This window comes from Neopelma chrysocephalum, unplaced genomic scaffold (assembly GCF_003984885.1).
Source record: "Neopelma chrysocephalum unplaced genomic scaffold, ASM398488v2 Primary Assembly neopelma1_26, whole genome shotgun sequence".
NCBI lineage: Eukaryota > Metazoa > Chordata > Aves > Passeriformes > Pipridae > Neopelma > Neopelma chrysocephalum.
This window is the reverse complement of record NW_020897695.1, coordinates 31,362,586-31,375,407: the sequence shown is the minus strand read 5'-3', so window position 1 is coordinate 31,375,407 and position 12,822 is coordinate 31,362,586. Positions and strand designations below refer to the sequence as shown.

Below are 12,822 nucleotides of genomic sequence, written 5' to 3'. Positions count from 1 at the left end.
AGTAACTAGTCACTTGGTTTTGTGGGCTACAGGTCCAGGGCAGGAGAAGGGGTGCAGAAGAGTTGGTCTGGCTTTTTTCTTGCCCGTGTGTATTCATACCTGCATTGACCCAACATGTTGCCTGTCTTAAGGTTGTCAGTTTGAGGGTCTGTTGAGGGTTGTCAGTTTGAGTGGACAGTGCTGCAGGGCACACCCAAACGTAGCTAATAGTAGACAGCTAGTAGACCCTGAATGAAGAAGAAAAAAATTAAAGAATTAGAGGAAAAAGGTGGCTGAGGAGGATGTTGAACTTTCTCTTGGCCCTCTGCAGTGCTGGGGGAATGTGCTACATGCCTCGAGACCAGGGTTAGTTGCTGGTGTTTTGGTTTTGCGACTGGTGATGGTCAGTGATCCTGATTTGGAAGGGCACTGAGTGTGTGCTGAGACTATGAGCCAGGGCTTGTGCAAAATTGCTTCAGTTAAAGCTTTGCTGAATGAAGTCTCAGAGAAGGCAAGGTGTTGGAATCCATTTCAAGGGGAGTTTAACATCAGTTCATGTTTCACACTTTACAGATGGACTAATTATAGTCTAATTTGCTAGCATGTGGAATCTACCAGAGAAGCAGTCAGTGGGGAGGACTTCCAAGGAAAGGCACTGAGCATGCAGCTGACCTTTCCAAATCTGCCCCTAAAGCCGTACTCTCACACTGTCCCCTTATCAGCCAGGCACACTCCTCCCTGTGAGCACCCATGCTTATCTGTAAAATGGCTGCTCCGAGTTGGCTGCTGCTTGCTGGTGTTACTGGCTGGATCTTCAAAGGGGTGAAACACCCCCGGTTTCTGTAATTTTTCGTGGGGATCTTATTCATATCTCCTGGCATCAGAGCCAGGCGTCTGTCTGATTTGTTTTGCAGAAGGAGAGAATGTTAGCGAGTGTTTTCAGACACATGGAAGGAGACCTGTGTGACATATCTGCAGTACAAATGTGTTCATACAGGCATGACAGTTTCTGTCACAAGTTAAAATGAGTGGCGAGTGGGTGTCGCTACGTTTATAGTCACTCGTGTGAAATTTTCAATGGAAAATTGTGTAGGCAACTCCCATTGTAGCCAGGCACATTTTAGATAAATGAAAAACATCAACAAAGTAATTTCGGTATTAGACTTGTTTATAAATGAACTCTCTTCACTCATTTAAGCTGCAGAAGCGCCTCTAGGGGACAGGTAGAGGAGTAAAGGATGTCTCTGAGCACTGTCAGACAAACTGGTCTTGTCAACCTGACCTCCTGCTCTGGCAGCACTCGGTGCAGAGCAGGAGATAAAAGGTTAGATGCTGCACTGGCCACTTGTGAAGTGGCATAGGTGGGATCCACCTTTCTGTCCTGATGTCAGTGGGGTTGGAGGAGCACTGTAATACACGTATTTTTGGTCCACAACCTCCACACTGCCACTGCAGACTCTGGGTATGTGTGGAGGGAGTTGCTGACTTCCCTAGCACCTTGGGTTGGTGGTCCTCATGCTCCTGGCACAGCTGCCTCTGAGGCTTTGGAAGCAGGACTTTGGAGGGGTTTGGCAGACATCTGTCAGGTTGTAAAAGCTTCAGTGCAGCATGGTGATAAATCATCATGCTGCTGGAACGTGCTCCAGCATCACAGCTGGGTCAGCTCTGTGTTTGGGACTACGCACCTTGCAGTCAACCTGAGCTGAAACCCCAGGCCCGAGCAGCCCCAGGACTTTCCTTTGTGGCTTCAGATAGAGGTGCTTCTCATAAAGTTAGCTGAGGTACACTTTCTGCTGTGCAACTGAGAGAGAAAGCCATGCATCAAGCTGTGCACGCTCACATGGCTTTGCCCCAGGGTTTAGGCCCTTACTTAGCAGTTACATCCTTCCCCTTCCTCCATAGAGGCGGAAGGCTCTGGAGTCCAGCGCTTCACCCTCAAAAAAACTTCACTGTAATCAGCACTGTCAACTCTTGCATTTTTATCACTGGTCTGTAGATATCCGGTGCTATTTCACAAAACTCCGGTTCCTGCTGTCAAATGATGAGATGGGAAATTCCACTCTTGGCTAAACTAATAAGTTTCTGATCTTGTGGGTTGCAGGGCAAAGCTAGACACCTTAAGCCTGAAAGGCCTCACGCAGCAGAGGACAAGTTAAAGGAAGCAAGAATAATAATAAAAAAACTCTTTGCCTTTATCATTTTAGTGAATCTTGTATTTGTAAACCAGTATCATGTGTTTCAGAGGCAAGAAGCAAGGTCTGACTCATGGTGTTTGAGCACTCATGTTTGGCACTGCAAGGCAGGGCATTTCTGTGCCGGGGAGTGAGGATTCTGCCCACGGGGTGGACTGGGAGGGTGGCAGGACGGCCAGTACACCCTGCACTCCAATGGCAGCCCTGCCCTGGGGTCAGCTTGTGGCTCTCAGAGGAAATGCTTCCTTGCTTTCAGCCTGCCTGGCATCTTGTACTGCTTCTGTGGTACCACCTCTCTGCAAAGCATGCTGGAAGAGGAGGGATCACCTTTGCTAATAGTTTTTTTTGTGTGTGTAAACAAAGGATGTAGGCAGCTGTGAATCTGTTTAGATCATCCATGATACAGTCCTGCAAGGCTTACTTGCAGCTGCACTGGTATATGTGCACACAGAAAGGTTTACTGCACATCCAGAGCATGACATGACTTCTTCAGATGCTGAAAATCATAGAATCATAGAATCAGCCGGGTTGGAAGGGACCTCTGAGATCATCAAGTCCAACCCTTGATCCACTACCACCGTGGTTACTAGACCATGGCACTAAGTGCCACATCCAGTCTCATCTTAAAAACCTCCAGAGACAGAGAATCCACCACTTCCCTGGGCAGCCCATTCCAATGCCTGATTACCCTCTCTGCAAAGAATTTCTTCCTAATATCTAAACTAAACCTCCCCTGCCACAGCTTAAAACCATGCCCTCTTGTCTTACTGGTAGCTGCCTGGGAGAAGAGACCAACCCCCACCTGGCTACAACCTCCTTTCAGGGAGTTGTACAGAGTGATGAGGTCTCCCCTGAGCCTCCTCTTCTCCAGGCTGAACAACCCCAGCTCCCTCAGCCTCTCCTCATAGGACTTGTGCTTGAGTCCTTTCACCAGCCTTGTTGCTCTTCTCTGGACCTGCTCCAGCACCTCAATATCCTTCCTGAACTGAGGGGCCCAGAACTGGACACAGCACTCAAGGTGTGGCCTCACCAGCGCTGAGTACAGGGGAAGAATCACTTCCCTGGACCTGTTAGCAACACTGTTCCTGATACAGGCCAGGATGCCATTGGCCTTCTTGACCACCTGGGCTGGCTCGTGTTCAGGGCAAATATGGGCATCTATCCTGTTGCAGAACAAGGTGATGGCACCCAGGTGAACTTATGGCAGAAACCTGCAAACTTCTGAAAGTTAATTCCAATTCTTCATTCGGCAGTTAGCTTAACTAAAATGGAAGCTAATTCTAGCACCATATTCCTATGCAGTTCAGGGACACCTACCACACATAATAACTATGTGTCCCTAACCACAGTGTAAACATAGTAAAACAGGAGGCATGTGCCCTGCTTAGGACATGCACATCTCTCCTTATCCTCAAAATTCGGGGGCTAAGTAGCAGAAACAGACATTTATCCACTGGAGTAGCTTTCTGGTAATCAATTTGTATCATCTGCATTTGTGAATGGCTGTCCTGGAACTCCATCATCTGTCTGTCCTTTTGGGAATGTGTCTTACACTATTTTTTCCTCCTAAATCTTCCTCTCTCAGCTCTGGTACCTACATACTTGCACCATAAAATTCCATGGGAAAGTCGAGCCTTTGGGCATCTCATCCCCAGTGATGTGCTTGCTGAGGTTTACTCGTGTCACTTGCTTTTTATATTGCTTGGAGTCTGTCTGATCTGACCAGGGAGAGGAAGGACGTGCAGAATAGTTGCTCACTGTGCCGAAACCTGTAGCAATTTGCTGTGGCAGATTCCCAAAAGTATAATAAGAGCTAACACTGCAGTGGACAATCTATCTTGCAGGCATAGTGCTGATCAGGAATCCTTTCATTTTGGGAGGAGAATTTCAAATTTTATTAGAGGTTTTCATGGTTCTTATTAATGGATCTCTGCAGTTGGCCCTCCTGGGAATTCTGCCAGAGAGCTGTGAAATTGGTCAGATTGGACAATAAACTCCTATAGCTATTGTTGGCGTGCACTGAACTGCACATGGCAAGGGTAATGGAATCTGTAGCAGTTACAACAATGAACATGTAGCTGGCAGCAGGCAGGGTGTAGAGCAGGGGGAGAAAGCTGGCATATAGATCTGAGAGCCAGAATGCGGCTGTGGAGCCCTCTGCAATGTGTCTGTCTTTTCACTTCTCTGAATCTGATCCTACAAGATGCCAGCCTCCTTGGAGGGGAGGAGAGAAGTGGGATGAAATGCCCTTCCCTCTCACTGATTTCCAGTGCTGCTGAAATTACTCAGTCCTCCTGTCATGATAGGATGGGCGGGTGATTTGAGGCAGGAGCGTCAGACTGTGCTGCAGCTTCTGCCCAGTAACTTCTGCCCAGGCATAAAGAGCTGTGTATCAGACTCAACTCTTTGAATACTGCATTAACATCTACATGCCGGGCAGGGTAGCAGTGTCTGAAGGAGGGGAGACACAATTTTTTTATCACGCAGATAAATGTGAGAATTTACTGGTAATACCTGGAGCTGGAAGGTGAAAGTTGAAAAGTCACAGTAATCTGTGTGTTATTAGAACTTGGGATCAAAGGAGCCTTTTGACAGTAAGTGACTGGTTTGATTTGAATATCTCTGAAGTTGGAGACTGACAGCTGCCCCTCCTTGCAATGAGGCAAGCAGGCAGATGGCCCCAGCCCTTCTCCTTGTGGCACATGTTGGTGTGAGCTTGCTGGCAACTGCAGGAAGGTCAGGGGCCAGAGAAGATGGGGGACCAGATTTTTGAAGGAGTTTTAGAGACACAAAAAATTATGTTAGCTGCATCATGGGACTGCAAAAAGCACCTGAGTTTTGGTGGCAGTCAAAGTCCCACTGTTTGCATAGCCAGGTGCTGCTGTGGTTTGCAAGCCTAGCCCAAACTTCTCTGCACCCCAAGACTCAGTCCTGGGTGCACATCACTGGGTGTTTGGAGGCTTGCATTGCTGGTTTTACCGTTGCTACAGTGAACTGCAGATAAATAAAGGAGATCAGCTCCTGAAGCTGTAACCCGGTATCCTCTCCAGAGTTGTAAATGTATTTGATGAAATAAATAGAAAAACACTGTTTGGGGAAACATAGTAAGATTTAAAGTGCCTTACAGAGAGACGCTGGAGTTTTGCATGAAAATGCACATCCTGAGCTCCAGTGAGCAATCCCTCTGGGACCAGAGCAAGCCCAGATGGTGACTCCTCCAAGTGATTATTTTTCTGCCTTAAGCCTTTCCAGGAATTGGAGTGTGGGCAGGCTGCCAGCGGACACTGGCTGTCCAGACACTTTAGCAATGTTCCATGTGTACTCACTGCCAGAGATACCGAAGTCCAGCTGCTCTCCCTGATCTCTTTGTCCCCTTTACCTTCCCAGCCATAATTACACATGCCTGCACGCACGCACACACTTGTGTGACACACACACGTACAAAGCAGAAGCAAAAAATCACCTGGTGTTTGCTGCTTGTTTGCATATCTCGGAAATCGTGATTGACAGCTCTGAAGTTAAAGAGAAGGGATATCTCCAGAGTCGGAAAAATGACTCGAATCCAAAAAAAGAGCGTACAAATAACAAACCTTGCAGCACACCACAGAAGGCAGGCGTTTGTCTTTCTAGGACAGCCAGCAAAAAATTGTTTTACCAGGTCTTGTACCTCTTGCCTTTGAGACACTCTTGTTTGGGTTGTCTCCCTTTCATGCTTCCCAAGCAAAATCAGTCCTGTCTTATCTTTACTGTTGCTGGAACTTGAATTATGCTGAAAAGTTATCATTTTACTTTTAAGTCTTGAAGAAGAAGTAGACTGTTTTATGCTGCACATTTGCATTTTTTGCAAATTCCGTCCTGTGTCTGTTAGGAGTTCAAAGTCTCACTGTGAAGTGCTTGGGCTTGGAAAAGTGGGGCAATATTCACTGCTCTATGGCTGGCTCATCCTTCGTCTCCGTTAAATTTGTTTATTCCTTCTGTGTTCTCCAGGAGGTTTTGGGCAGCCCTTTTGTTACCGGTGATGATGAAGTCAGTCATATGAAAGACTTGCGCCAAAAAAAAAAAAAAAAAACCAAAAGATTTAATATTTGGTATTTTTGAAGGATGCTAGTTTTGACACTGGAGGCCACCCAAAACTCAGTGGTTCAATGCTATTTAGCAGAACAAAACCTTTGCTTCAGCTCCTGCAGAATGAAACTTTGCCACATTTCATTGAGCTTCACTGTAGTACTTTTGATGCGGAGAAGCTGAACCCAGATGCCTCGGACTTTTGGAACCACTAGCTTTGGGAAGCTTGGTTTATCCATCACAGCAAAAGAGACTGGCCCTATTTGGTTCCATGTACAAGCTCTTTGCTCTGTTGCAGGCAGAGAAGCCAGCTCTCTGCTCCCAGCTTTTCCCTGTGGGAGTGTATTTAAATGCTGGGTGTGGAGCTCATGTCCATATCCAGGAGAGACTGGAGGATGGTCCAAGCCCAGCACGAGCTCCCGGTGGCAAGGGGAGCAGGATGAGCACCCCATGTTAAGGATAGCATCCTGGGCAGCCGTCCCGGTCAGGATCTGCTGACTTACCTACCATAGCTGACTGCCCAGGGCAGAAGGCTACAGTGAGCTAAAGTTAACCAAGGATGACTGCGCAAATGTGAGCTCGGTGATTTTATTTTTAGTCAAACTTAAAAAGAAAAATCCGTAAGTCATGTGTAATATAATAATTTTAGCTGTTGCCAAGACACGCTGAGCAACTGCTAGGAGGAGGGGGAAGACCCATGCTGATCTAGCAGGGTCGCTGTCTCCTGGCTGCCCTCATCTGGCTGCGGTCGCAGTGCTGAGGTGGCGGTGCTGACAGATGGAGCAGGTCAGGACAGCGGTGCCCAACCCAGGCACCGCTGCCGCCAGGCTGCCATGCTCAAGGAAGGCATCACTGGCCTTTGCTCATCTGAAGCTGTCCCAAGTCCTTTCATCCTCGCTATTGCCTCAAAGCCAGGGAATCCACCCTGAAACAGAGCTTTACTCCCCTCCCCTGGCTCTGGCTATTGGTGTTTCATTGCTGTTTATCAATATTTAAAGGATGGGATCATTAACTTAAGACTGATTGTATCAAACCATTAGAATGTTTGGACTTTTCCTGCAGGCTTACAGCAGCTTGGAGGACCATAAATGTAAAGAGTGCTCTTAAAGATAGGTTTAATCTTAGTCTAGTGTGTCTTCAAAGTACTTCATACACATATAAACATTAGGCTTATTGTTCATTAGAAGCGAGGCAGCAGGGAAAGAAATCTCCCAAAGGAATATTACTTACCATAAGACAAGTATCATTACTGCTGCTCAGCATTCCCTTTAAAGTGGGCTATATCCTACTTCCATCTTCTTTCACATCCGCTCTTAATTCTTTCTCCATTTTTCTTACATGTAATGCATGCTTTTCTTGTTAAACTGCTGGTCATGTGAGGTTTCTCAGCAGCCATTCTTGCATAACTTTCAAAACAGCCAGAAATGCAGATGACAGGTGGTGGCTGGACAGGGGCTGGGGAGATGTTTCAGTCTCCATGACGTTTGTTATGGGACAAGGCAAGGTAGGTTTCAGGAAGATAGGGAGACACTGACAGCTCCTTTTGCCTTTTTTCAAAGCATGATGTGTTTTAGATACAGTATGTTCTTTAGCAGATACTGGAAGAGTTAGGAAGACTTTGTTGCTTTTGGGTGAATTAGGGGGTGCAGAGCAGAGAAAGCAACTGTTTTGCTCCAATAGCAAAATCAGCCGAATATAAAACTGTGAGCTTTTACAGTGGTGGGGGCTTCTGGTTTGGATCTGGAAACCCAAATATGCTTTTGAGGCAGCCCCAGGGCTGAGTTTGCTCAGTGTTTAGAGCTGTGGCTGTGGCCGTGAGTGTGGTACCCACAGCCTCTCTGGTCCGGCAGTCACTAAGAAAAAGGTGATGGTGCCAGCACCTAGCTCTGGCCAACCTGTGGGTAGCAGGGAGCATCTCCCAACACAGAGTCCTGCCTGGATACCTGGATGTGCGGTGTCAGTAGCAGAGGGAGTTCAAAGCGCTGGGTCAAAAAAAAACCCCACACATCAAAAACCTGGCTCAGAGCCATATCTGGCTCTGTGCTGCTGCTGTAAATAGATCGCAGGGCTGAGGTTCATTGCCAGACTGGTGGATGAAGGGCACGTGTGCCTGTAATGAGCTGTGGTGTGGCAGGGGGACAGGGAGGCAGCTGCTGCCTCCACAGCCCTACGGGGTGTGATGTGAAGTCACCCTGTGGGTGACTCTGGCATTCAAGTGTTTAGAAGTGACCTGCCACCTTCCCTCTGCACCACTAATAGCTACTTGTTGCTAACGTAAATATTTTGTGTGTGGCTGTTCCTCAGGGCTTTCTGCCTCACTCTTGTGTTTTTTAGGACACAGTAGGGTGAAGGCATTGTGCTCATTGCAGGGGAAGGAGAGTCTGGAAGAACAAACCGGGCACCACAGACACATGGAGGGTTCTCCCAGGAAGGAGAAAGGGTCCGGGGAAATAAATGACTGCTGCTAAATGTGGCAGTTATGGCCAGGGAGTTTCTGATCTGCTTAAAGTTTTAAACATTTTCCTGATGCATTAGCAGACATGCCCAGAATTTTTGCTGCTTCTTACCAGGCGGCTGTCAACTGCCCCTTGACGTAAGAGTGGCAATGCCTGACCATTTGATTCTTTTTTTCCGGAGGTTTTTTTCTCATTTGCTCTTTTGGGGTGTCTGCTCATTTGTTTTCATTTCTCAGTGCTGACAATGTGACTCCCCCCTCCCTTGCCCACCCTCTCATTACAGAATCCAGAGGAGCTGTCGGAGGATCGTGCTCACAGGGAGATGATTCCTCATGAAGTCACTGGATCCCTTGCAGAAATCAAATGTGACTTTCCATTTATCAGACTGAAATCAGAGCCAGCCAGACAGTGAAGCAAGCACAGTGGAGGGGGGACGGCGAAAGATGAAATCCAACCAAGAGCGGAGCAATGAATGCCTGCCACCTAAGAAGCGAGAAATCCCTGCCACCAGCCTGCCTTCAGAGGTGAAGCCGGTCCTACCAAACGAAAACCACCGTGCAGATAACCTAGCATGGCTCCCCACAACACCCAGTGGCCAGGGCAGCCTGGGGAACCGGCACCGGCCCGGGGGGATGTCATCAGTGGAGGCAGGCTTGCCGCAGGGTTTGCACAAGTCACTGTCTGCAGGGCTGGACTATTCCCCGCCGAGTGCGCCCAGGTCCGTTCCAGTCTCCACCACTCTTCCCACAGTGTACTCGCCTGCCCTCTCCCAGTCAGGGACCCCTGTTTCCCCTGTGCAGTACACACACCTGCAACACACCTTCCAATTCGTCGGGCCCCAGTACAGTGGATCGTATACTGGATTCATCCCCTCACAGCTGATTTCCCCAACAGCCAATTCTGCGACTGGCGCCGTGGCAGCAGCCACAGCCGTTGCAACCACTCCATCCCAGCGGTCCCAGCTGGAGGCTTATTCCACTTTGCTGGCCAGCATGAGCGGCTTAAGCCAGCAGGGGCACAAAGTTGAGCCGCACCTGGTCAGGACACCTGGACTGATTGCTGCTGGGTCTCCTCCACCCACCCAGCAGAACCAGTATGTCCACATTTCCAGCTCTTCCCAGAGCACTGTCAGAAATGTCTCTCCTCCAACCATCCCGGTCCCCCTGCACCCGCATCAGACAGTGATCCCGCACACCCTCACCCTCGGCCCTTCCTCCCAAGTGGTGGTGCAGTACACAGACTCGGGGGGCCACTTCGTCACCAGGGATACCCCCAAGAAACCCGAGAGCAGCCGGCTGCAGGCGATGCAGGCCAAGGAGGTACTGAACGGCGAGATAGAGAAGAGCCGGAGGTATGGCATTTCGCCTTCTGCCGACCTGGGTCTAGTCAAAGCAGGCAATAAACCAGCTCCCCATCATTACGAGACCAGGCACGTGGTGGTCCACTCGAGCCCTGCTGAGTACGGTGCGCGGGATTCCTCAGGTGTCCGGGCCTCTGTCATGGTGGTCCCCAACAGCAGCACGCCCACGGCAGACATGGAGGTGCAGCAGACCACCAACCGTGAGACCTCTCCTTCAACCCTCAATGACAAGGGAAGCTTGCACTTAGGAAAGCCAACCCACCGGTCCTATGCCTTGTCTCCACAGCAGGCTCTGGGCCACGAGGGGGTGAAGGCAGTGGCCACGCTGTCCCCTCACACCGTCATTCAGACCACCCACAGCGCCTCTGAGCAACTCCCTGTTGGGCTGCCAGCGACGGCTTTCTACGCCGGGACCCAGCCGCCGGTGATTGGCTACCTGAGCGGTCAGCAGCAAGCCATTGGGTACCCCAGCAGCCTGCCGCAGCACCTGGTGATCCCTGGCACACAGTCCCTGCTGATACCGGTTGGTAGTGCGGACGTTGAGCCGTCAGGAGTCACGCCCGCGATCGTCACGTCGTCTCCTCAGTTTGCAGCAGTGCCTCACACGTTCGTCACGACCGCCGTCCCCAAGAGTGAGAACTTCAGCGCAGAGCCCCTCACCACCCAGCCTGCCTACCAGGCCACCATGGTGCAGGCGCAGATCCACCTGCCTGTGGTGCAGTCCATCGCCTCCCCTGCTGCCGCACCTCCCACGCTGCCCCCTTACTTCATGAAGGGGTCAATCATTCAGCTGGCCAACGGGGAGCTGAAGAAAGTAGAGGACTTGAAAACAGAAGACTTCATACAGAGCGCGGAAATTAGCAACGACCTGAAAATAGACTCCAGCACTGTGGAGAGGATTGAAGAGAGCCATAACCCAGGCATTGCCGTGATACAGTTTGCAGTTGGGGAGCATCGAGCACAGGTAATGGCAGCACATGGTGGGGTGGGGGCATTGAACTGGGGTGCATGCTGTGACCCCCTGGGCAACAACACATCTCATTTGCTTTGGATCCACTCAGGGTTGGTTCTTCATCCATCCCTGAGACAAACTGTGGACCAAAAATAATCCCACTCACCCTGCTGGGAGAGCCATCGAAGTCACACTGATGATAAATGTAGTCTTTTGGATATAAAACAGGTCTTTTTTTATATAGCTGGAGAACTCACAGGAATACTTACGTGATTATCATGGGTTTTGATTAAATACAAAATGGTATAAGCAGTATGAGAGGTTACATTTTTAATTTTGGTAGGTGATTTTTACTGTCCAGACCAGAAAGTTCAGGTTAGATTCACCTCAAAACCTACCCTAGAGTGATAGGTAGGGCACAAGGCAGTGAATTTCCATGGCTTGAAAACTTGGAGATGCCTGGGAATGGCTCTCATACATAAGTTACTGAAATGCACTACAGAGCATTACTGAGGCTTTGGTTGCAGGTGGTTTTAACACTGCATGGCTCACATAAGTTCTGTGATCAAGGGAAATTTGGAAAGAAAAACCATCTACGTGTCTGAGTACTCTGTGCTTCTGACCTTTATGTCTCTGTTTGCAATGCAGGAAGAAAACCTGTAACTTTTCAGAGGTTAAGAATGAGTACATTTTGATCTTAAGGCATTATCCCAATGCTGTCTTTTTTCTAAGCAATTTAGACACTGGAAAGTTCAGATATACTATGTGTAGCATTTTGCTTCCTAGAGGTACTCTGTTCAAATAACACTGTTGTAAGTCTTTTTGGTTGGTCGGAGTGCTGGGAACTGCAGCATCTGCACCACTGATGCTGCACCCTCAGCACGGGAGAACCAGAACAAGAGATGGGGAGAGAGGAGCTGGACACGGACATGTAGTAACACACCTCAGGCTGACAGTTTGGAGAAATAAAACAAACAGCGGTGGTACCACAGAGCAGATCACACAGAAGATTTCTTACAGTCGCAGCAGTCTACAGCCTGTCGTTCCCCAGTTGCATAGACATGGTAAATTACTACATATGGCAGGTCCTCTTTCTTATGTCAAACATACAGATTCCCTGTGTGGGTTTGTTCATGTATGTGCTTGCATCTGCACAGCTGATAGAAGTTGGGCCTCTGGTGCTTCAGTAGAAAGACTCAATTTTTTTCCCCACTGCTTGACTGTGTTTTAGCTCTTCTGAGGCTTCAGGATTTGAGGAACTGTCCTTGGATCAGGACCAGTTACTATAATTTGCCCGGTGCCTTGAATAATGAGATTTCAAAAGCAGCAGTCTCTATTCTACAATTTTCATCTTGCTAACATTTCTCTCCCTGCAGCCAGGCCATGGGTCTCTGCGCTAGCAGAAGAGGTACAAATTAACAGGTAGCATTTGTGTCATGTGTCATTCACAGATCTGTCAATGCAGGCAATGTGCTGTAGTCTTGGGCACCAGGAAGAGCTGCGCCTTTGCAGGGGGTGGAGTGCCATCCTCTGGCAGAAAGCAAGCGAGTCTGAGGCTGTACAAATCCAGGGCCTGACACACAGGTCTCACCCAGCAAAGTGTCACCTTAACAGAGAAGCCTATCAGGAGCAGGCTGACATCAATGCAGCCAAAATACTCCCCAGCTGTATTTCCCACTGGGGATGCTTCCAGAATGGAGGGCGAGTCACGTAGAGATATGATTAGAAGGAGGGGTTTAATTTAGGTTTCCTGCTGATTCCAGGACTTGGATCTCTTCCCAGATCAGCTGTGTCCCTGCCTAGCAGGGATGGCTCTGC

General features: G+C 49.0%; 1 protein-coding gene across 4 annotated transcripts in view; it reads left to right on the top strand.

The window, feature by feature from the left end:
- ATXN1 (ataxin 1) overlaps positions 1-12,822 on the top strand; it is a 196,550-nt gene that overhangs the window by 169,424 nt on the left and 14,304 nt on the right. For 3 of the 4 annotated variants that reach the window (XM_027676093.1, XM_027676092.1, XM_027676095.1), the window contains one exon: positions 8,976-11,016. In XM_027676093.1, coding sequence (XP_027531894.1) covers positions 9,136-11,016 — 1,881 coding nt within the window. In that variant the 5' untranslated portion in view covers positions 8,976-9,135. Of the gene's footprint in view, positions 1-2,180; positions 2,192-8,975; positions 11,017-12,822 lie in introns of those variants that run through there. The other variant, XM_027676096.1, reaches the window with a different exon arrangement.